Source organism: Lynx rufus, unplaced genomic scaffold (assembly GCF_022079265.1).
Source record: "Lynx rufus isolate CCGP_SWC_20201006 ecotype Redwood Valley unplaced genomic scaffold, mLynRuf1.p SCAF_11, whole genome shotgun sequence".
NCBI classification, from domain to species: Eukaryota; Metazoa; Chordata; class Mammalia; order Carnivora; family Felidae; genus Lynx; species Lynx rufus.
In genome coordinates, this window is record NW_025814825.1 from 57,487,831 (window position 1) to 57,512,701 (window position 24,871).

Consider the following 24,871-nt stretch of genomic DNA (forward strand, 5'->3'; position numbering starts at 1 on the left):
TTTTATTAATTTTTTTAACGCTTATTTATTTTTGAGACAGAGAGAGACAGAGCATGAATGGGGGAGGGTCAGAGAGAGGGAGACACAGAATCTGAAACAGGCTCCAGGCTCTGAGCTGTCAGCACAGAGCCTGACGCGGGGCTCGAACTCACAGACCGCGAGATCGTGACCTGAGCCGAAGTCGGACGCTTAACCGACTGAGCCACCCAGGCGCCCCACCACCCTCTTTTATTGAAAACATTTTTAATGTTTTTTTTTTTTAATTTTTTTTTCAACGTTTATTTATTTTTGGGACAGAGAGAGACAGAGCATGAACGGGGGAGGGGCAGAGAGAGAGGGAGACACAGAATCAGAAACAGGCTCCAGGCTCTGAGCCATCAGCCCAGAGCCCGACGCGGGGCTCGAACTCAGGGACCGCGAGATCGTGACCTGGCTGAAGTCGGACGCTTAACCGACTGCGCCACCCAGGCGCCCCAACATTTTTAATGTTAATTAATTTTTTTAAGAGAGAGACAGAGAGCAAGCGGGGGGAGGGGCAGAGAGAGAGAGGGATGTGAAGCAGGCTCCAGGCTCGTGAGCTGTCAGCACAGAGCCTGACGCCAGGCTCGAACCCACAAACCGTGAGATCATGACCTGAGCTGAAGTCGGATGCTCAACCAGGTGGGCCACTCAGGCTCCCCTCTCTACCCTCTTTTAACCCCTTCTTTGGCTCCCTGTTGCTCTTGACTTGTAAGCCCCTGCATCATCTGGCCTTGCTCTGCTTTTCATTCTCATCTCCCAACATTCTTCCAGTTGCTCAGTGTGGCATTTCAGGGTATTCCTACATACTGTGACTTTTTTTGAAATGATCTCTCATTGCTTCCTCCAACCCCCCCCCCAAAACCACCAAATTTTCCACTTAACTTCTACTCATTGTCTTTCAGGGCTTGACTTTAAATTTTCTTCTTCGAGGAAGCCTTTCACGTCACTCAACACTATGTAGGTCCTTTGTTGATGGTCTGATTAGTCTAAATATTTGCTATCTTTTCTCACAGAAGGGTTATACCTCCCTCCCCTGATGGTGTCCATATTAGACATAACACACTTGGGAAATTCTACATTACAACTTTCACCACTGTTTACTTTCCTGTCTTCCTGGCCAAACTATAAGCTCTAAGATGGAAAGTTTCTGTGTCTTTCTTAAACACCACCGAACCCGCAGTGTTTGGTGTAGTGCCTTGGTCACCCATAGGAACGACAAAGACTCTCTCCTTGACCCAATTCTAGCAAGGTTTCTAACAGTGTAAGGTCATGTCCCTAGAATGACCCCAGTCCTCCTTAAAATGCCTGCCCTGAGAAAGCTCAACGCTGCCAGGAGAACTTACTGTATGTTCCAGCCAAAACCTGGTGCTAGGCATTTGGGCCCCTGAGCTTCATTTCAGAGCAGTTACTTTAGAAAACTTGCAATTCTATATCCCTTATAATTTTGAGATGTAAATCTGCCATACAGAACTGTCTTCTCAAGGCCCATCTCCTCCCAGCCTGGTGGTATATTGCTCTAACTTGTACAACTGCCTGTCATAAAGATATGAGAAGTTTGTTTCTCCTCCAGATAATTGGCAGTTAACAAACCTAGGTGGCCTAGTCACGTGGACCAACATCCCTTGGCATCTTTCAATGCTTTCCCCTTAGCACTCTGATCTTTGGAAAGTCTGCAGTCTTTTGGGGAAGTTCAGTTCAGTTCACGATGTACCCTCTTTCCTGTTGTAGTAGTTATTACCCAGTAAAATCTATCCTTACTGCTTTAACTAGTGTCTCACTTTGTTTATCTCTGACAGTAAGCACACTAAATAGTTACTGAATTAAGTAAACAGGTTCTGCACAGGAGTGAATGGCTGCAGGGGAGGAGTTTCATTATTTCAAAGCTTCTTTTGGGGTCTATCTTTCTCTCCCTCCCTCCAAAAAAGCTACTTGTCTGTTATTTTTTATTTCATAATCTCTACCTACATGAAAGGTGACAATTACATCCAAGTCACCCACGGCGCATTTTGGGATTTAACTAATCAGATTATTGTAGACAGATATAGAAAGCTATTTTAAAATGTAGCATCTCCAAATTTCAATTCCCTGGCTCCTTTTTTAAACATGGCTTAAAAACTTCAAAAGTTTTACCGTTTCTATTTCTGGGCCAACAAAAAGAGTTCAGTTCAGTCCAGAAAGACATGTGGGCGGGTTGGATGTGAGTGCTAGCGTGGGTGAGTTGGGCTCAGCTTTGGCTACAAATGGCTCAACACCTCTTCTTCCCTCCCAATGGGGACAGCGCTCTGCTGACTGCTCCCGCAGGTTCCCGCTGTTCCTCCAAAATCTTGCCAGTTAAACTCTTCTGTCGATACTTTTAGGCAGCCCAGCGCGCCCCCCGCAATCCGTGACCCTCGGCGTCAACTCGATTCAGAACCAGCAGTACTGCCACTCCCACGCTCCAGTCCCAGCCTCCGCCGCGGCCGCGCCGGGGAGTGTCACGTGCCAGGACACGGGCGTGAAGCCAGCGCCGCCATGTTGGTTGCTGGCGGCGCTTTCCAGGGGAAGGGCAAGGCCGCTGACGAGCCGACCCGAGTTCCGGGCCTTGTGCGCAAGTGCGGAAGTGTGCTGGCCCCGAGTGTGACCGGTTTCCGGCCGGTGGTGCCGCACCGGCTGCCAGGAGACGTGTAACGGACGGTGGGCCGCAGCCATGGCCGAGAGGAAACTTAACGGTAGCGGCGGCGCCGCCTCTACCTCCTCCTCGGGCACTAACTTACTCTTCTCCTCCTCGGCCACGGAATTCAGCTTCAACGTGCCCTTCATCCCAGTCACCCAAGCCGCCGCTGCCTCGGCCTCCTTGCTCCTGCCTGGAGGTAGTGGGGGCAGGGGGGGAGGTGTCCGGTGGGAAGAGTGTGTGCAGGGAGGCGGGCGGAGGGCGTGGGGTGACGAGGGTCGGAAAGGAGGTATTCCTTGCGCCTCGATGCGACTCTGGGTGGCTTGCCAGGGCCATCCGTGGCCAGGTTTGAGTGGCCCGGGGACTTTGAAATATTGGAAGTAGGGGGCCAGATCATGAGACTTGCTTTTCGTCGAGGAATCCTCTGATCCGAGGGCTGGACGCTCCACGCTGGCACTGGCATTACACAGATTTTTGTCGAACACATGCTAGTGTGCCAGGTGCTGGCAGGGAATGCAAAGAGCATAGTGCTTCTTAACTAGGATACAGTAGGAGATCTCCTAGGATAGACCTGTAATACTTGCAAAGTAGAGGTACACGATGCAGTACTCATCTTTCAAGACAGTGCATCATCACATTGTCTAAGAAGCCGTTTCCTGTTCTCCTTGGCCCCCACTCCTACGTGCACCCTAGCTCTTTCATTTCCTTATTATTGTCTAGGGGTGTTGCTTTTTAATGATTGTGTGGCATTACCCAGACCACAGTGTCTAGGGGCACAGACTGCATTCCAGCCCTGGCTGTGCCAGGAACTTGCTGTATGACCTTAGGCATGTTACTTTACCTCTCTGTGCTTCACTTTCCATGTCCGTACAGCCTCATAAAACTGTAAGGAGAAGTGGATTGATTTTTGTAAGGTGCTGAGTGCAGTGCCTGGCACATAGTGTTACCTACATGTTTGTGAAATAAACATATCTGCCTCTCTAGTTGGACTGTGGGCTTCTTGAAGTTTGCAGCTGTTGCTAGAGTGTGTGCAGAGGAGTGGCGTGAGTAGTCAGTGGGGACTAGATCACGAAGCGCCTCATATGCCGTACTGAGGAGTTTGTAGTTCATCCTGTAGGGTGTGGGGGAGCCTTCGAAGGATCTTAAGGTAACAAGGCAGTGAAACTGGAGGTGTGTTTCAAAAGACTGGAGTTTTCTGAGATTGCACCAGAGTAAAGCTGACTGTAGCAAGAGCGGTCAGTCTGGGGGCCACTGGGAGTCAGGCATGAGTGGATGGCACTCTAGCCCTACCCAGCCACATTGGGTATGAAGAGCAGGGAAGAGAGGGGAGAGATTTTTTAGACTATAAATTGTTGGGCCTCAGTGACTCCCTGGGGGCCATACTGTCAGCTTTATCAGCCCAGAGGCTCCTTCTCTTCCTTCAGTTTTAGCCAGAAGACCTGGCTCCCTGACTGGCGTGTAATGGATACTGTGTACATGTTTCTTGAATGAGTGTCTGAATGGTTAAATGAAGGGATTGAGAAAGGAAGCGGGGGAGGAGTCTAAGAGATGATGTTTTGGTTTGAGTGTCTGGATGGATGTTGGTGAACACCTGTTGAGATAGTGCGGTGTGCTAAAAGGAGCGCATGAAGGAGGACAGTTAAGGTGGTAAGTTCTTTTTCAGGCTTAGTAGGTTTGAGGTGTATGTGGCTGAGTCTGCCAAAAGTGTTGAGGAAGCAGTTGGTTGATAGGTTGTGGAGCACAGGAGAACGCTCCTGGTTTGAGACAGATTTGGGAGTGTCAAAAGTGTACAAGTGCTCATTAAGGTTGTAGGTTTCGATGCCGAATGTGTCCACATGTAATTAGAAAGTGCCCCTGAGGTGAGCTGGCAGCATGCGGAGATCAGTATTTCATTTGCAGTTGATGCTAATCAGAAAAAAGTCTCTTGGATCAGGTTGCTCCCAGGTTGTCTTAAAGGAAGAAAGATACCACAGGGGTTTGTTTGTTTGTTTGTTTCCATTCCATGTTTTTAGTTGCTGAGAGGTGAACTGAGAAATGTAAGACAAGTGAGGTCCAGGCAGCTGAAAAGAGAGAGAGGGAACTGGAGATGTATCTCCAAAGGAGAATAAAGCCAGCAGACAAAGGACTTTGTGAAGGAGGTGAGAATTTATTTTTGGTTACAAAGAAACAATGGAGAGGAGTATTTTGAGTAGTGGAGTATCTCAGTTAAATTGATGCGTGAGAAATACAGTGGGAGCAGCCTAGAAGCTCAAGCCAGAATCTCTGTGAGCCAGTGAAAGAAGGCCTCTCAGGGGGCAAGGATCACAGTGTGCCTGTGTGCTGAATGTGGGTCTTCTGTTGGGCTCCATGCCTCCAGCAGTAGGAGATAAGAGGGAATGAGCCGGGGGAAGGAAAAGATTAGGAAGAAAGTTTCTTTAAAAAAAATTTTTTTTTTAATCTTTATTTATTTTTGAGACAGGGAGAGACAGAGCATGAACAGGGGAGGAGCAGAGAGAGAGGGAGACACAGAATCCAAAGCAGGCTCCAGGCCCTGAGCTGTCAGCACAGAGCCCCATGCAGGGCTCGAACCCACGAACCGTGACATCATGACCTGAGCCGAAGTCGGACGCTCAACTGACTGAGCCACCCAGGCGCCCCTAGGAAGAAAGTTTCTACAAGCTAAGGGCTTATAAAAGTTTGATAAGAAGAGTGGGTTGGACTTTTGAGGCCATGTAGAGGGAGAATACTTTTATTTTACAACTTGGTTGCAGAAGAGAAGGTAGTTTGGGGTTGATAATCCCTGTGGTGAAGATCAGTTTGGGCAAAGGGAAGTGAAGAGAAGTGAACTTTGGTTAGAAAATGGCTTTTTTAGTGATTTGGCATTCTCTAATGGCTAGTTCTCTGGTCGCAATAGTGTGATTTTAGGGATGGCAATTAATGGTTGACCTACTTTGCCTTGGGAATACAAATACCACGTGTTCATTTGTACAATGAATGCTTTGTAGGTAAGAGTCCCGACACACCCCTTCTTGTCAACAGAGTTCATGTCTGCACTTAAGTTTCTTATTACTGTAGAAATAAAACTGCGTGTATTTGGTAGCAGAAAATATTTGAATTATTTTTTACCAGGAGGAAATTCAAAATAAGATGTAAAAATAGTAGGTATAGGTTTTGTTTCTGTTTTCAAAAACTCCTATATACAGATATGTGTAACTTATATATATTTACAATAAATACTTGACTATTCATTTAAAAAAATATAAAAGGTTATGTACCAAAACATTAACGTGTTAACAGTGATTGTCTTCGGGAGGTGGGCTTATGAATGAATTCTGATTTTTTCCCTCCTTTTGTTGTTTCGTATTCTTACTTTCTAGTTTTTCATCTCAAAGAAAAAAAGAACAAGGTTTTCTTTCTTTCTTTCTTTCTTTTTTGTAATGCAGAAATAGAAAAAAGAACACGTGCAATTGCTCGATCTGCCTTATAGGATCGTAGCTACAGAAAAATAGAATATCCTTTAAATCTTTGGCTCTCCTGTTCCTTTTCAGAAGATTCCACCGATGTTGGGGAGGAGGACAGCTTCCTCGGTCAGACTTCTGCTCACACGTCTACCCCACAGACCTTTAGTTACTTCTCTCAGGTATCAAGCAGTAGTGATCCTTTTGGGAATATTGGACAGTCGCCGTTAACAACTGTGGCAGCATCGCCTGGACCCTCGGCATACTCCAAGTCCCCAGCTGCCCTCCCTTTGACAACTGGATCCCAAGATGCGTCGAATGCGTGCTCACCAGCCATTTCGAAGGCTCAGTATGGTGCTCCACCTTCTGCACAGATGGGAATGAATACTTACCTGCCTTCTCAGCCGAGTAGTCTCCCTCCTTCCAATTTTGGGAGCCCACCGCAAGGAACGCCCCAACAAGGACACAATCCATATCGTCACACCCCTGTAAGCAGCAGGGCTAATCCTTATATTGCACCCCCACAGCTGCAACAGTGCCAAACACCAGGCCATCCCCCCCATCCTCCACCCGCCGGACCCCCGGTTCAGATGTACCAGATGCCTGTAGGATCTTTGCCACCGGTACGGAGATGTGTTTTTATATCTTAGCTATTCACTCTGATTTATTTTATTTTGTTTTTTATTTTATTTTTTATTAAAAGCAATTTTTTTTTTAACGTTTATTCCTTTTTGAGAGAACAGAGACAGAATGCGAGCAGGGGAGGGGCAGAGAGAGAGGGAGATACAGGATACAAAGGAAGCTCCAGGTTCTGAGCTATCAGCCCAGAGCCTGATGCGGAGCTCGAACCCAGGAACCGTGAGATCATGACCTAAGCCAAAGTTGGATGCTCAACCAACTGAGCCACCCAGGCGCCCCTCCCTCACTCTGATTTTTTATCTCTCTCTCATCTTAGCCTGTGTTTTTAAAAAGTGAGCTTCTATTTTTATTTTTTCATTCCTGTTTTTTTTTTTTTAAGTTATTTATTTTCAGAATGTGAGAGCGGGCGCATGCTCACCTGCATATACAAGTCGGGGAGGAGCAGAGAGAGAGGGTGACAGAGAATCCCAAGCAGGCTCCACACTGTTAGCGCAGAGCCCGACCTGGGGCTCGATCCCACCAACCACGAGATCATGACTTGAGCCAAAATCAAGAATTGGACGCTCAGCCCCCTGAGCCACCCAGGTGTCCCAACACTGGGCGTTTAATAGTCAATGTGATGATAAACTGTTCTCAGAGGTGATTCTTTGTAAGCTATGTGTTTTGAAGTAAACATTCTTTTTTTTTTTTTTTTTAATTTTTTTTTTTTTTTCAACGTTTATTTATTTTTGGGACAGAGAGAGACAGAGCATGAACGGGGGAGGGGCAGAGAGAGAGGGAGACACAGAATCGGAAACAGGCTCCAGGCTCTGAGCCATCAGCCCAGAGCCTGACGCGGGGCTCGAACTCACGCACCACGAGATCGTGACCTGGCTGAAGTCGGACGCTTAACCGACTGCGCCACCCAGGCGCCCCTGAAGTAAACATTCTTTTAAAGGAATCATAAAGGGGCACCTGGGTGGCTCATTTGGTTGAGAGTCAGACTTTGGCTCAGGTCTTGATTTCACGGTTCGTGAGTTCAAGCCCCACATTGGGCTCCCCGCTGTCAGTGCAGAGTCCACTTTGGATCTTTTGTCCCCCTTCTCTTTCTGCCGTGGGTCCCCACTGCCACTCTCTCTCAAAAAAATACATAAACATTAAAAAAAAATTTAAAGGAAGCTCATTAAATGGTTCATATATTATTGATTTATGAAAGTAGTACCTGATTTTAATGAGTTAACTACATGTCAATATTTCCAGATTTTAGAGTAAGATACCAATAATAAATGTTATCTGGGGATATGTCAAAGTTGAAGCATTTATTAACAGACTGCCATTTTCTCAGTTTTTAATTATCCTACTCAATCAAAACATTCAATTACAGGGACTAAAATTTATTACTTCTATAATTTCTTTTATTTACTTTATGAAGTTTGGGTCTAGACAGTCAAACTCTATCTCAGGAGGGTGATGGGGCAACATTTGCATTGGGTAAATTCTATGAAATTCCCTTATGCTTTTTCCCCAGCTGATTGTTGAACTGACTTCCACAGGGAAATCAACTGAATCAAAAAAAGGGAAATGATTCAAAGGAAGAATTAACCCAAGTGTGGCAGGGATAGCGGTATTATAATCAGAAAATAACCTAACTTCTCTCTTGGGAATAGAGAATGGGCTCAGTTTTATTGTTTAATTTAAATCCTATCAATACACAAACTTGATAATGTTGGATTTCAGCATATTGGAAGGTAAGCGCGTCACAGCATGTGGGATAGTTAACATATTAGTTTGCTGATTAAATTTTTGAAAAGGTTTCTAATTAAGAAATTTAAAAATGATAATTTCAGACTTGAAAGTTACAAAAATAAAGATAGCACAAACAGTACCCCAGTGCCCTTAATGCGTGTTTACCTGTCATTAACATTTTACCCCATTTGTTCTTTTACTTGTGCACAGGCACACACTCACACATTTGGACATCCTCTCTCTCCCTTTGTCACTATGTGTGTGTGCAAGTTGTTTGGGAAATGTCAGTTGAATGCATTATGACTCTTTACTCCTAACTATTTTAGTGCAAATTTCTAAGAATAAGGATGTCCTTTTACATAACCACAGTACAGTTATCACCTCCATAATTTTAACATTGATACAACATTCCAAAATGATTTTTAATTAAAACATTTAAAAATAATTGTTTTCTAATTAAAAAAATTGTTTTTTTATTTTAATTTTTTTACTGTTTATTTTTGAGGGAGACAAGTGGGGGAGGGGCAGAGAGAGAGGGAGATGCAGAATCCAAAGCAGGCTCTAGGCTCTGAGCTGCCAGCACAGAGCCCCATGTGGGGTTCAAACTCATGAACTGTGAGATCATGACCTGAGCTGAAGTCAGACATTTAACCGACTGAGCCACCCAGGCGCCACATCATGTTTAAATTTTTTTTAAGTTTATTTTTTGACAAAGAGGGAGAGAGAACTTGCATAAGCAGGGGATGGCCAGAGAGAGAGGGGGAGAGGGAGAATCCCAGTGTGGAGCCTGATGCAGGGCTCAAACCCACAAATCGTGAGATCATGATCTGAGCCGAAATCCAGAGTCAGATGCTTAACTGACTGAGCCACCCAGGCATCCCTGATTCTGATTTTAAAAGTATTTCCAGTGCAGAAAATTTGAAAAATGCAGAATAGTCAAATGATTAAAAATTGCATCTGGATAACCCTTCTTCTCATTTTTTTTATGTTTTATCTTTTTTTGTAGACAAACATTGTATATGATTTCTGTGAACGTTTTTTAGATGTTAAGATTGTTTTCTAAAACGTTAAAAAAATTTTTTTTTAACATTTATTTATTATTGAGAGAGAGAGAGAGAGAGAGAGACAGAGCATGAGCAGGGGAGGGGCAGAGATAGGAGGAGACACAGAATCCAAAGCAGGCTCCAGGCTCTGAGCTGTCAGCACAGAACCCGACGTGGGGCTTGAACTCACAAACTGCGAGATGATGACCTGAGTTGAAGTAGGACGCTTAACCGACTGAGCCACCCAGGTGCCCCTTTCCTAAAACATTTTTAATGGCTCTAGAGAATTCCACCCTTTAAGTCACAGATAATGTACTTAATCAGGTCTCTGTTAGACATTTAGATTGTGTCCAGTGATTTTCTGTTATAAGTGACCGTTTAGTATATGTCTTTGTAGGTAAATTTTGGTTTCTGTATTATGTCTTTAAGATGAGTTCTTAGAAATAGAATTGTTAGGTCAAGGAATATGCAAGTTATAGAGATTAAATAAATCACAGGAGACACACTGCTAGATTGATTTCTGTAAAGGTGCCAGTTTACTTCACCATCAGTTTGAGAAAGCCCAGTCTACTTTGAGACTGATGTTGGATTTTGTTGATTTTTGTTGTTAAGAAACATTGTTTTAGGGCCCAATTATTAAACTAAATGGTTGTCCAGAGATATATGTAGGATAATCATTATGAATGTTACTTTGGGTCTGAGGCATATACGGAATTGTTGTTTTTTGGACAAACATCATAGTCCTGTCTTTCTGGTGTGTTCCAGATTCCTCCTTCAGTGCCATCGGGGTTGACCCCTCCAACACAACAGCAGGCTCTTGCTAGACCCACAGGTCCTTCTGTGCAAACGCCCCCTCCTTTTCTACTTCAAAACCAATATGAACCTGTTCAACCCCACTGGTTTTACTGCAAGGAGGTAGAATACAAACAATTGTGGATGCCTTTCAGTGTGTTTGACTCTTTGAATCTTGAAGAAATCTATAATTCAGGTAAGGACAGATCATGCATCATTTTTATCTCATTTTAGGAAGAGAAGAAATAGTATTTATCCATGGCTCATATTTTGTGAATGTCAAATTCCTTAACCCTTGTAGACTTCACCAGACTCTGTATCTTAAGATAGTGATAGTAATAGAAGGCCTGAATTATTTAAGCAAGGTTTTTAAAATGTTTTAGTAATTTTCTTCTTTGTTTAAAGATGTTTTAAGTTAGAGACATAGAGTAGTTCATATAATGTAGGTGTCAATTTTCCTATTTCTGTCATTCTTTTGTAGTTAACGGACATTTATAAAACATCTTCTTTAGAACTCTTGTTCCTGAAGATGCTTTGAAAAGTGTTCTGTAGTCAGGCAGTTTTGAAAGTGACTTAACTTCATTCACCTCTTGAGATAGTGCAATGCAGTGTGTTAAGGCTCTGAGAAGTCCTGGAGTATAGAATTATGTGTTTTTGTTCATCCTGATGATATTTCATCATGAGACTTAATCCCTCAATACCTTCTGGAAGCATACCTCATGGAGACTTGCTGCTTGGATTAAAAAAAGAAAATCCAGTTATTTGAATTATTATTTTATTTATTTATTTTTCATTTGAATTATTTTATGGTCCTACTACACAACTCTGCTCCGGCTATTTTTTCTTCACTTAGGAAGAGTCATAATTTTTTTTTTTTTCAATATATGAAATTTATTGCCAAGTTTGTTTCCAAGAAGAGTCATAATTTTGAGTAGCACAAATTAATGTTAAACTTCAATTTTTATTTATTTATTTATTTTTAATTTTTTTTTTTTTTAACGTTTATTTACTTTTGAGACAGAGAGAGACAGAGGATGAACGGGGGAGGGTCAGAGAGAGAGAGAGGGAGACACAGAATCTGAAACAGGCTCCAGGCTCTGAGCTGTCAGCACAGAGCCCGACGCGGGGCTCGAACTCACGAGCCGTGAGATCATGACCTGAGCCGAAGTCGGACGCTTAACTGACTGAGCCACCTACGCGCCCCAAACTTCAATTTTTAAACACGAATGAACTTAGTTCTGTGTCATTAGGGGTCAACTAGCCACCATATTCATTATTTATTACTTTTATTTTTTAAAGTTGATTTATTTATTTTCATTACTTATCATTTTTCAACCTGCCTTGTAACTGTCGGGTTAAAACGTGAACTTTGTGCTCCAGTCCAGCCGGACCCTGAGAGTGTGGTTCTAGGCACAGATGGAGGGCGCTATGACGTTTATCTCTATGATCGACTGAGGAAGGCTGTGTACTGGGAAGAGGAGCCGGCGGAAGTCAGACGCTGTACTTGGTTTTACAAAGGGGACACAGACAGCAGATTTATTCCCTATACAGAGGAGTTCAGTGAAAAACTAGAGGTACGTGGGCTTCATTCTTTTATGCTTTCCTTCCAAACCGTAGGCCCTGTATACATTGGAGCCTCACGTGACACCGCTCACAACGAAGCAGGCTTTTTAAGAGCCTGTTTTGATGCTGTTCACAGAGAAGATTGCTTTTTCAGTGGTGCCTTTGTTCAGATGAGGTGCTAATCATGGCCTCAGTAGCTGAAGGTAGACTGTTTTATAGGGGCGTATCACAGATCTGGAAACTAGATACTTGTATCAAACATTCAAACCAACTTAGTCTGCTGGGATCTGTTGTTCAAAGCACGTGCCAAGCATATGGATTCTTTTCTGATCACTGTTCAGTAAAAGACTTGAGCTTAACTTCTGATTTTTGAAAATAGAAAACGGAATAGAAACAAATGTTTTAAGACTTAGCCATTCTAAAACTGGTGGTTAATGTTGTTTCACATAATTGCATTCATTTCTTACGATAATTCTACTTAATGGTTGAATTAATAAATGAATTCAATTTACGTACACTGGAAATGAAATACAGAACACTTTAGTTGCTATTTTTTTTTTTAACTTTTATTTATTTTGAGAGAGAGCGGATATGTGCGAGCACGTGTGAGCAAGGTATGAGCAGAGAGAGAGAGAGAGAGAGAGAGAGAGAGAAAATCCCAAGCATGCTCAGGGCTGTCAGCGTAGAACCTGACGCATGGTTCCATCCAACCAACCGTGAGATCGTGACCTGAACTGAAATCAAGAGTTGGACGTTTAACTGCCTGAGCCACCCAGGCGCTCCTACTTACTATTTTTTAATGTAGTAGTTATTAAAACTGAGATAATTGGCACTAACAGAAAACATTAAAACAACACTGTGTTAACGTTGAAAGGGGCCCCTAAAATGTTAATCTTCCCTAGAAAGAAGATTGTTCAACAGTCCAGTCTTTGGAGTCAGAAATTTGAGGGTGGGAGTGAACTGCGGTTCTGCCCGTGCTACTTTACGCCTGCGATCTCGTGCAGCTGTGAACTTAAAATGTCTACTGAGGGGTTGAATTGTGTCCTCCTTTGCACCCCGCAAAAGATATGTTGAAGCCCTAACCTGTAGCACCTCAGAATGTGATCTTGCCTGGAAATAGGGTGCTTGCAGGTATAGTTAGTGAAGACGAGATCATTCTGGAAAAGGTTGGGCCCCTAATCCAGTATGACTTGACATCATACCAAGTAAAAATAGAGAATTGGTGTGTTGCATCTTTAAAGCAAAAACACTAAAGATTGCTGGCAAAGCACCAGAAGAAGCTAGGAAGAGGCAAGGAAGGAATAAGGAGTCTTCTATAGGTTTCAGAGGGATACGGCCCTGGCTGACACATGACTTCAGACTTCTAGCCTCTGGAACTGTGAAACAGTACATTTTTTTTTTTATGTTTTTGTTTTTTTAAATTTTTTAAATGTTTATTTATTTTTGAGAGGGAAAGAGACAGAGTGCAAGTGGAGGAGGGGCAGCGAGCAAGGGAGACACAGAATCCGAAGCAGGCTCTAGGCTTTGAGCTATCAGCACAGAGCCTGATGCGGGGCTCGAATCCACGAACCGTGAGATCATGACCTGAGCTGAACTCGGAGGATTAACTGACTGAGCCACCCAGGCACTCCAAGACAGTACATTTCTATTGTTTTAAGCCATTCATTTTGTGGTACTTTGTTATAGCAGCTCTAGGAAACTAATAGACTGGGTAAACCTTTGTTCTCTCCTGTATGTAATGAGGATAATCTTATTTAGGAGTGATTGAGAGTAATTAATTAATAAGATAATGTACGTAAAATGACAGACAAGGATGATAAATAGTACATGAGAACTGCTGTTACGTTATTTTTATCATCATCATAGTTCTACTTTTCTTCCACACTTTTTCTCACCGTGGCATAGATTTGTCTTCTTGGCTTATATGTTTCTGTTATTTTAGGCTGAATATAAAAAAGCAGTAACCACCAATCAGTGGCACCGTAGATTAGAGTTCCCAAGTGGAGAGACCATCGTTATGCACAATCCAAAGGTAATGTTTAAGATATTAAAGTGTTAAGGAAAAAAAAAAGATATTAAAGTGTAAGGTTCCTTTCAATAAAGATTTTATTGAATGTGGTTGATAAATGCTCCTTTTTTTATATTAAATATAATTTATTGTCATATTGGCTTCCATACAACACCCAGTGCTCATCCCAACAGGTGACCTCCTCAATGCCCATCACCCACTTTCCCCTCTCCCCCACCTCCCATCAACCCTCAGTTTGTTCTCAGTATTTAAGAGTCTCTTATGGTTTGCCTCCCTCCCTCTCTGTAACTTTTTTTTTCCCCTTCCCCTCCCCCATGGTCTTCTGTTAAGTTTCTCAGGATGCACATACAAGTGAAAACATGGTATCTGTCTTTCTCTGCCTGACTTATTTCAGTTAGCGAATACCCTCCAGTTCCATCCACATTGCTGCAGATGGCCAGATTTCATTCTTATTGCCAGGGAGTATTCCATTGTACATATAAACCGCATCTTCTTTATCCGTTCATCAGTTGATGGACGTTTAGGCTCTTTCCATAATTTGGCTATTGTTGAAAGTGCTGCTATAAACATTGGGGTACAAGTGCCCTATGCATCAGCACTCCTGTATCCCTTGGGTAAATTCCTAGCAGTGCTATTGCTGGGTCATAGGGTAGGTCTATTTTTCATTTTTTGAGGAACCTCCACACTGTTTTCCAGAGTGGCTGCACCAGCCACCAACAGGACAAGAGGGTTCCCGTTTCTCCACATCCTCTCCAGCATCTATAATTTCCTGATTTGTTCATTTTAGCCACTCTGACCGGTGTGAGGTGGTATCTCAGTGTGGCTTTGATTTGTAGATAAATGCTCATTTTTGTTAACTTCTGTAGGGATCTAGTTGTAACAAGCACGTGGCTTTTAAAAGCTTGCTTATTCACATTGATCGTAGAAACAAAAATGAAATTTGAATTTTTCTCATGAGGCTGTTGATGTCTGTGTGTCCGCTGAAGTTTAGTGTACATCATAGTTTACCCACCCTCCACTTGATGATGTTTCATTTCACCTTTTAAAAATATGTTCTTCCTATTTTTGTTCGTATTGTCTCCATGAATTTATTTTTTTTTAAGGTCTTGATTAGTGGTGGTCTTTCATTTACCACACTTAGTCTCTCTGAGTTCCAGGTTCCTCACCTGTGATAAGATTTACTTCAATCTTTCCAGGGTCAGGATCATATTTTAAATAAAATGAAGTAATTTCTACAAAAACATCCAGCATAGTACTTGGCATACCATAGTTTCTCAGAACATAGGCTATTTATTTATTTATTTTAGAAAAGCATAAAAGAAAACAAAAGTAATTTTAATCTCATCACTTCTGTAGTTCTTATTGATACTGAAATAAATAAAAATAAAAACATTCATTTGCCAACAAAATTGAAACAATATAAAAAGGTATCAAATCAAGAATAAAAGCCTCTTACTCTGCATTTCCTTTTTCTCCTCCTGTTAGTACTCTTAACCTTTTGTTTTTCATTTGTTTTTGATGCAAACACAAACATTTTGCATACCATCTTACATGCATCCTTTTTTTTTTTTTTGAAGAAAATGTTCTGTGTGACATAGGACTAAGTTCAATACAGTTGGTTTAACAGAATATGTGTTTTCCTAAAAAGTGGTGGGTATATCAGTTTTTGGCATTGAAATTGAACTTTGTAAATTAATTGAGAATCTTGCTATTTAAAGGACTATGCCTTAAATATTTTTGTTAGGCAAAGATTCTTCTCTTCTAGGTAACTTTTCCTTAATTTCTTACGCATAACCCTGGATTGTTACGTTACATTTTTAAAATCAAGGTATACTACTTCTGATTTAGTTGTAGTATTTTCCAGTATACGCATTGGAGGTAATGGTGTTGATTTGCCTAGTTTTAATGGTTAATGAACTCTAGCAGGACTGTTATAAAATTGGTGTTGGGAGAACAATACGAGTACTTGATTTATAAATTATTCATACTATGAAGTAGTTTAGTATGTATTGAAATAAATTATTTAGCCTGTAGTGGAAATGCACTTGGTCGTGAGCTCTGTCATAATCCTTCTGTCATGTCTTGAAGGTTATTGTTCAGTTCCAGCCTTCATCAGTGCCAGATGAATGGGGAACCACACAAGATGGACAGACAAGGCCCAGGGTTGTAAAGCGTGGAATTGATGATAACCTTGATGAAATTCCTGATGGTGTGTATAGTTTGCTTAGGGCCAAGGTCTTTTTTCGACTCCTCTATTGTAGCATCATTTTTAGAATGATGAAAAAGGGAGCAATTATTAGGAATACCTGCTGTAACATGCAGAAATCAGCCAGGTTGGCACATATCTTTCTTTTTATCCTGTTTTCTCTCTCTTAATTTTTAAGTTGAGAATCCTGTTGAAGATATACAAACCATGTAATGTAAATTCTAAAATACGTATTGTTGTGAAGAAACACTTTGCTGGTTGAAACCAGGCTTTTGGCAATACATTTGGGCTTTTTTTGGTTATGCCTTATCTACCTTGTATTACTCCAGTGCAAGTTTGCAAACTTTTTCTGTTAAGGAGCAAGTAGTAAATATTTCAGGCCATATGGACTTGGTCGGATCTACTCAACTCTGCCATTGCAGTGCGAAAGCATCCGTAGAGAGTATATAAACAAATGAGCATAGCTGTGTTCCAGTAAAGCTTTGTAAAGAACAGGCAGCGAGCAAGATTTGGCCTGTTTGGTCAACCCCTGCTCCAGTGTATATGCTTTGGTTTCTCCTGTTGCACCATTGAAAATGACACATTTCAGGGGCACCTGGGTGGTCGGTTGGTTAAATCTCTGACTTCTGCTCAGGTCATGATCTTGTGGTTGGTGAGTTTGAGCCCCGCATCGGTCTCTCTGCTGTCAGTACAGAGCCCGCTTCAGATCCTGTCCCCCTCTCCCTGCCCCTCCCCTGCTTGTACTGGCACGCGCACGCGCGTTTTCTCTCTCAAAAATATAATAAACATTAAAAAATATACACATTTTATTTTGACAGTTATGTACTTCGTTTTTGTTTCATTGTCTTATGAAATTATAAAGTAAATGTACTCATTGTGAATCTGAACAAAATAACCAGAGTGAAATAGTAAATTTAACTTGTAGATGTTCCTATATGCCCGAGTAAGATAATAGATTTAACTTGATTTTCCTATATATATCTTGAAGATGCTCTTGATACAGGATATATATTGTATAGGGAAATGGAAGGATTTGGGGAAAATGCTTTATTTTAATTAATTACATTTATGTATTTAAGTAATCTCTATACCCAGTGTGGGGCTTGAAACCACAACCCTAAGATCAAGAGTTGCATGCCCCTCCAGCTGAGCCAGCCAGGCGCCCCACTGGGGGAAATATTTTAAAGTTTTATATTGGCATATTGCTTTTCCATGTGGGACTTAGTAGTCTCCTGGGGAATCCTGAAGAAATCACGAAGGTTATGGAGATGCAGGAGGCACAAAACTAATGATTATCACATGCTCATAACTTCTGGGATCAGGGGTGACCTTCCTCCACTTCTTGGTCTAGTTCACTGTTACTTACCGAGATGGACCTTGAGCTTTGTTCTTCTCATCTCATAGAGAGTAATAAAGCTTATTAGCATGGAAGGGTCCTACAGTTCTTTGCCCAGTTTGTGGTGACTAAAGGGATATCTATAATATTGCATGTATATAGCCATGTATGCATTTCTTTTGTAGGAGAAATGCCTCGGGTTGACCATTTGGTGTTCATGGTGCATGGCATTGGACCTGTGTGTGACTTGCGCTTTAGAAGCATTATTGAATGTGGTAAGTTAGTCATTTTATTTCATGTGATGACTTGAGAACTAACAGAAGAACATTGAAATGTTCATTTTTTTTTTTTTCCTGGAACAAGTATCATTTTCTGGTATTATTCAGAGACATTCAAAAGGTAACACCCTTATGTTAAAACAAATAGAAAATACCTGGCAAAATATTTTCTAAGATAGACCTGTTCCCTCAAAACTAAATGTTCATTAAAAAAATTTTTTTTAAAAAAATGTTTATTTCTGAGACAGAGAGAGACAGAGCATGAGTGGGGGAGGGGCAGAGAGAGAGGGAGACAGAATCGGAAGCAGGCTCCAGGCTCTGAGCTGTCAGCACAGAGCCCAACGTGGGGCTGGAACTCAGAAGCCGTGAGATCATGACCTGAGCCAAAGTCGGTCGCCCAACCGACTGAGCCACCAGGCGCCCCTAAATGTTCATCTTAAAGATAGTTTCCAGCTGTGTGCTACCGGCTGAGGAACTGTAAGGACAGGAGATTTTTAAATGGTCATTGGGAAATAATTTGTACTTCATTTGCTCTTATGATACGTGTAACTCATAAAATCCTAGACTGTGAAGAATTAGAATAATTAGAATTAGGGAGATCTTTGAAATGATTTAGCCTTTCCTGACAGACACCCTCTGCCTAAGCACGTCTAGCAACTGGGAATACCTATGCTTTGAGCTTTAAATTTAAAGTGAATTAGTTGAAAGAAGTTGTTTAATGGAACAGTGAATCTGCCTGTTTACTTACATTTTTGAAGTTTTGTTTTTATATTTGTATAATAGTTGGTACTTATTCAATACTTGGTTTGTGCCAGGCATTTTGTGTGTGTCATTTTACTTACCTCTCCCAATAAACCCTGGGGGTGTCTGTCCTCTGCACCGGTAGGTGCGGCACTGAGGCCTGTAAGCGCAAGTTAGCTTCTCTGCTTTCGTGGTCTGTGGGTTCTTGGGCAGGGGTCCAGTGGCAGGTAGTTTGATTCCAGAGTCTGTACCCATAGTGCCATGCTGCCTTCCAGAAGTGGTAGTTAAGTTAATTCATTTACATATTCCTCTAAACTATTGAAAAGTTGAAAAGAGCTTCCTAAAAGTTGGGTTTTTTCTTTATTGGACTGATTTTGTCATTCTTATTTTTTTTCTTAAGAGTTTGTTATAAAGCATACTGGCATAGTTAATGGGAATTGCTAACTACCTGTCAAGCTGGGAAAATTTAACCTATTTAATTTGTCTTCCTGAATTTTTTTTTTTTTTTAAGTGGATGATTTTCGGGTGGTTTCTCTGAAATTGCTGCAGACACATTTCAAGAAATCTTTAGACGATCGGAAAGTAAGCAGAGTGGAGTTTCTTCCTGTTCATTGGCACAGTTCCTTGGGTGGGGACGCCACAGGTGTTGACAGGTTTGTGGACTTTGATAACTTGTCGTTCGGATTAGTCACACTTAGATTCAAGATTTAAACCATAATATAAAATAGTTTGTTGTAGCTTCAATAGATATATTCAACAAATACAGTTGTTTATTTAAATGTTCTAGTTGCCCTGACATATGATTTAAATACTGGCCGTTAATGTTTATATGCTACTTATCTGTGTGTGTTTACATGTGTGTTTTTGCACATGTGTGTAGGCATACGTATGTGTTCCTATTATAAATAAGAGACTCTAAGGAATTTTTTTTTTTAATGTTTATGAGAGAGAGAGAGAGAGAGAGAGAGACCGAGCACAAGGCGGGGGAGGGGCAGAGAGTGAGGGGACATAGAATCCGAAGCAGGCTCCAGGCTCCGAGCTGTCAGCACAGAGCCTGACGTGGGGCTCGAACCCATGAGATGTGAGATCATGACCTGAGCCGAAGTCAGACACCTGACTGACTGAGCCACCCAGGTGCCCTGAGAATCTAAGGAATTTAAGCCAGTTTTAGAATACTATTCTCACCTGTAGTAGTTGAGACAGGGTGCTGTCCTGTATGTTGTAGGACATTTAGGAACATCCTAGCCTCTACCCACTAGACAACAACAGCACGCACTCCCTCCTCTGGCCTCGAACCCATAACAGCCAAAGACCTCTCCAGTCGTTGTTAAAGACCAGCAGCACTCTGTAGGCACTACGACAAGTTAGTGTCCCACTCAGTTTTGAATGCTCTCAGTTGAGAAACACAGATTGAGGTAAACATTTCTGCTGGGGCACAGGGCTAATAACATGTCTGGGTTTTAGTGAACATCATAATGTTTCAAGGCATGTAGTTTAATAAAACTAATTCTACAGACGGCATTCTGTGTTATTCCATATGTTATTCCAGGCAGGCCCTATTATGAGGGTGTTTTCTCTCCATGTGGATGTTCATGAACTTGGCTACCTCCATTCTCAAATCAGGAAAGATTTTTCATTGCATGAAGCTGCTTTCTGATTCTTTGTTATATTCCCTGTTGTCCTTTCCGCTGCAGTTTTTGTCAGGTGTCCTCATTTCCACTTAATTGGAAGAAAAATGGAAGAGTAGCCTTTCATCTTTAAAAATAAAATTTAAATTTTTACGTAGGCGTTCTTTTATGTAATAACTCTTCATGAAGCCCCAAAGTCATAGTATAGCTATAGGCACACATAATTTTTGCTTTATCTTGATTCATTTATAATAACTGTCTACAGAATCAGCTCATAATTAGCCTATGGGATTCCTTTACTTATTGTGTATTTAGAAATCAGGATCTAAACTTTAAAAAATCTATAGGTTTAAGGTGGCTACTGACTGAATATACTTTTTCGTCTCTTTAAACAGGAATATTAAGAAAATCACCTTACCAAGTATTGGTCGGTTTCGTCACTTTACCAATGAAACCTTGCTAGATATTTTATTTTACAATAGCCCCACCTACTGTCAGACGATTGTGGAAAAAGTGAGCATGGAGATCAACCGTCTACATGCACTTTTTATGAGTCGGAATCCAGACTTTAAAGGAGGAGTCTCTGTTGCTGGTCACAGTTTAGGTAAAACTCAAATATCCACATTTTAAACATGATTTTTGTTGAGTCCTCACTGCTTTTAGAGAGGGTGACAATGTTAGTGTGAGATTTAGAATTACAGGTTTTAATTTTTTTTTAATTCTTTTTTTAATGTTTATTTTTGAGAGAGAGACAGAGTGTGAGTGGGGGAGGAACAGAGACAGTGGGAGAGACAGAATCTGAAGCAGGCTACAGGCCCTGAGCTGTCCGCACAGAGCCCAACGCGAGGCTCAAACCCACGAACCATTAGATTGTGACCTGAGCTAAAGTCAGATGCTCAATCGATTGAGCCACCCAGGTGCCCCAGGTTTTAAGTTTTATAAAGGGTAGACATGAATGCGGTGAGTCTAGTTAGATTCTGCTTTTGCTTTTCTTTTTTTTTTAATTTTTTTTTCAACGTTTTTTTTTAAACTTTTAAATTTTTTTTTCAACGTTTATTTATTTTTGGGACAGAGGGAGACAGAGCATGAACGGGGGAGGGGCAGAGAGAGAGGGAGACACAGAACCGGAAACAGGCTCCAGGCTCTGAGCCATACAGCCCAGAGCCCGACGCGGGGCTCGAACTCACGGACCGCGAGATCGTGACCTGGCTGAAGTCGGACGCTTAACCGACTGCGCCACCCAGGCGCCCCTCAACGTTTTTTATTTATTTTTGGGACAGAGAGAGACAGAGCATGAACGGGGGAGGGGCAGAGAGAGAGGGAGACACAGAATCGGAAACAGGCTCCAGGCTCTGAGCCATCAGCCCAGAGCCTGACGCGGGGCTTGAACTCCCGGACCGCGAGATCGTGACCTGGCTGAAGTCGGACGCTTAACCGACTGCGCCACCCAGGCGCCCCTTTGCTTTTGCTTTTCAATTACCTAGGAATGCTTTGTATTTTAGTTTATTTTGCTATTTGGTAAAACAATGATATTGATGATCAGATCTTGAATGACATTTAACTTTTGTATGACTTCTGTCTAGGGACTTTGTAAAAAAAATGATAATTAGTGTTACAAAATTATTAGTACGTTATGAAGCAAAATGCAATTTTTTTTCTAGGTTCTTTAATATTATTTGACATCCTATCTAATCAAAAAGATTTGAATTTGTCAAAGTCTCCTGGGCCTTTTGCTGTTGCTAATGGAGTTGTGAAGCAGGCACATTTTCAGGAAAAGCAGGTATGGCCTGATTAACATTCAGATTTAGAAGTGAAGCTGAAAAGTTTATTAAAGTCTGAACTTTCCCGGAAAAAATTTTTTTTAAAGTTTATTTAAGCAATCTCTACACCCAACGTGGGGCTTGAACTCGCAATCCTGAAATCAAGAGTCATATGAGTCTTCTGACTGAGCCAGCCAGGTGCTCCTGAAATGTTTTTATAAATCAAATTATCCTGAGGTTTATAAGTATGATAGGATCATGTAGCTTGTTGGAGTTTCTCACTTTTCTTTCTTCTAGATTATAAATTTAAATGTGAAAGAAAGTTTAGGATTTTAAAAAATGTTAAGCAAATTACTGTAGAAAACGGGAGTGAGAATGATTTATTAAATTTATATTCTTTTTCAGAACATTCAAACTTTGGATGATAAACTACCTAAAATGGATTTCTTTGTGGAGCAAAATTGTTTAAGATTTTCTGTAGGTCAGGAGACATTTTGTGGAAGTTTTTCTGAGCTTTGTAATGTTCCCTTGACTTTTTTTTTTTTAAGATGCCTGAAGAGTCAAAGCTGACTTTGGATGAGTCTTGTGACCTTGATGTTGAAAATGAAGAAGTCCTAAGTTTGCAAGAAACTCTGGAAGCACTTAGCCTCTCTGAATATGTTAGCACTTTTGAAAAGGAAAAGATTGACATGGAATCTCTGGTACCGATGATAGTTTCGTTCCTTTCTGTTTGAAATTGTTTTTCCTGTAAGATCAAACATTAAGAATGGTTTGAACATTCTTACGTCATAATACATTTCAGATAAGGCAGAAACTTACATGTTTAAAAAATGGAAGGCAGGAGTTTTGTTTGTTTTTTAGTATAATCTGGGAATGCTTCTAAGTAGGACACAAAACCCAGAAGCCATAAGAGAAAGATTGCATAGCAGGAGATGCCCTAAACAACATCTAACGGCCAGCAATAGATTAAGAAGAATATTTGGAACATCCTTTCTGGGCAAAGAGTTTATTTCCTTATTATTTAAAGCTCCTACAAAATAGTTCCACAAAGCCCATCAACACAGTAGGAAAATAAGGGGAGAAAAAAAAAGTGTTTACAGAAGAATTAAAAAAAAAAACTATTTTATATATATATATATATATTTAATGTTTATTTTTGAAAGATCATAAGCAGGGGAGGGACAGAGAGAGAGTGGGAGACACAGAATCGGAAGCAGGCTCCAGGCTCTGGGCTGTCAGCACAGAGCCCAATGTGGGGCTTGGGGCTCGAACTGACGAATGGTGAGATCATGATCTGAGCCGAAGTTGGACACGTAACCATCTGAGCCACCCAGGCGCCCCTACACGAGAATTTCTACAAGGGTATTCACTGCAGCACTGTTTATAATAGCAAAACCTCAGAAACACCTTCCATGTCCACCAGTAGGGCACCAGTGAAATAATTAATGGTGCATGCACACAATGGAATACCCTGCAGCTGTGGAATAAATAAGGTAGTGTCAGAAATACTGGTGTGAAGTGATTCCTAAGGTATGTTATGAGAAAAGTGCACAGTTTAGTCCTGTTTGTATAGCAGGCTACACATACAAGGAAAACCACATAGGTGTTGTATATACAGAAGGTGTCTCTGGAAGGAGAGCAGATTGTCAGCAGTGGCTGCTGAGAGGGGTGGTGAGGACAGGAGGGGAGGAGAGAGACTTCATTGTCTGCTCGACTGTAGCTTTTGAATTTTGTACAACACGCATGTATTTTCAGCCAAAAATAAATAGAATGGTTTAGATGTGGAGGCCCCAGATTTTACAACCTAAATTAATCCGTGATTTAAAAACAAATGGACTTTTAAAATTTTTTTTTTTTTCAACGTTTATTTATTTTTGGGACAGAGAGAGACAGAGCATGAACGGGGGAGGGGCAGAGAGAGAGGGAGACACAGAATCGGAAACAGGCTCCAGGCTCCGAGCCATCAGCCCAGAGCCTGACGCGGGGCTCGAACTCCCGGACCGCGAGATCGTCACCTGGCTGAAGTCGGACGCTTAACCGACTGCGCCACCCAGGCGCCCCAACAAATGGACTTTTAAAAAATCGACTGGATCTTAGATTGCTTTCAGTGATATGGGTTCTTGTTATCATTTCCTTATTTCAGTTGCAGCTCATCTGTCATTAGACCAATTAACTAATGTGCTTATCTGTTTCCTTTTAAAGCTTATGTGCACAGTTGATGACCTGAAGGAGATGGGCATACCCCTTGGACCCAGAAAGAAGATAGCTAACTTTGTAAAACAGAAAGCGGTTAAACTGGTAAAGTTGATTTCTGCCCTAAAAATAGAAACCCAAACCCATCTTTGACTAGCTCCTTTGTATTTTGGAAGTTTGTGTTGATACTGGTATGGTTAGGCCAGCGGCTGTGTTCCCTGCCCGAGGGCACAGTCATGTTGACGGAGGCCCAGACTTTGGAGGCAGCCAGAGCTGAATTTCAGTCCTAGTTAGGGTAACTGACCATCCTGATTTTCCTGGAACCGAGACAATTCCCAGGCCAAAGGACTTGCAGTTTTAAAATTGGTATTTGGGGATTTCCTGGTGCAAACACTGGGTAGGCCCTGGACAGGAAGATGGATTGGTCACCCTAGTTCCCAGTTCAACTACTTATTAGCTACTTACTCGTGAGCAATTTGCTTCACTTTTCGGATCCTTTGTTTCCCTCATTTCTAAAATGTGAATGATGCTACCTTCCTTATAGAGCTGCAGTGAGGATGAAGTCATACGTGTCGGCTCTGCCCCCAGTAAATGTTAGCTCATGTTCTCCCTTCTCAGGCCTCACCATCTAAAGAAACAAGAACAGACCACTAAAATCTCGTTAAATTAGTAACAACCAAAAAGCAAAAATTATTAACAATACAAAACAAAGCCACAACTAAAAAGCATGCAGAAAGAAATAGAACAACTGGGAAAAACTCACTTGTTTAATTTTCATTTATTAATCAAATTAATTTGACAGATTTTCTCAATACTTAGAGAAATTAGCA

At 41.5% G+C, this 24,871-nt stretch overlaps 1 protein-coding gene across 5 annotated transcripts in view; it reads left to right on the forward strand.

Moving 5' to 3' along the window:
* The first annotated feature begins 2,654 nt into the window (after positions 1-2,654).
* Positions 2,655-24,871, forward strand: part of SEC23IP (SEC23 interacting protein) — a 42,705-nt gene continuing 20,488 nt past the window's right edge. For 2 of the 5 annotated variants that reach the window (XM_047073537.1, XM_047073536.1), the window contains exons 1-12: positions 2,656-2,870; positions 6,199-6,731; positions 10,281-10,503; positions 11,688-11,881; positions 13,813-13,902; positions 15,988-16,108; positions 17,627-17,716; positions 18,972-19,113; positions 20,484-20,692; positions 21,750-21,868; positions 22,397-22,549; positions 24,051-24,146. In XM_047073537.1, coding sequence (XP_046929493.1) covers positions 2,708-2,870; positions 6,199-6,731; positions 10,281-10,503; positions 11,688-11,881; positions 13,813-13,902; positions 15,988-16,108; positions 17,627-17,716; positions 18,972-19,113; positions 20,484-20,692; positions 21,750-21,868; positions 22,397-22,549; positions 24,051-24,146 — 2,133 coding nt within the window. In that variant the 5' untranslated portion in view covers positions 2,656-2,707. Of the gene's footprint in view, positions 2,871-6,198; positions 6,732-10,280; positions 10,504-11,687; positions 11,882-13,812; positions 13,903-15,987; positions 16,109-17,626; positions 17,717-18,971; positions 19,114-20,483; positions 20,693-21,749; positions 21,869-22,396; positions 22,550-24,050; positions 24,147-24,871 lie in introns of all 5 variants that reach the window. The other 3 variants (XM_047073538.1, XM_047073540.1, XM_047073539.1) reach the window with 3 other exon arrangements.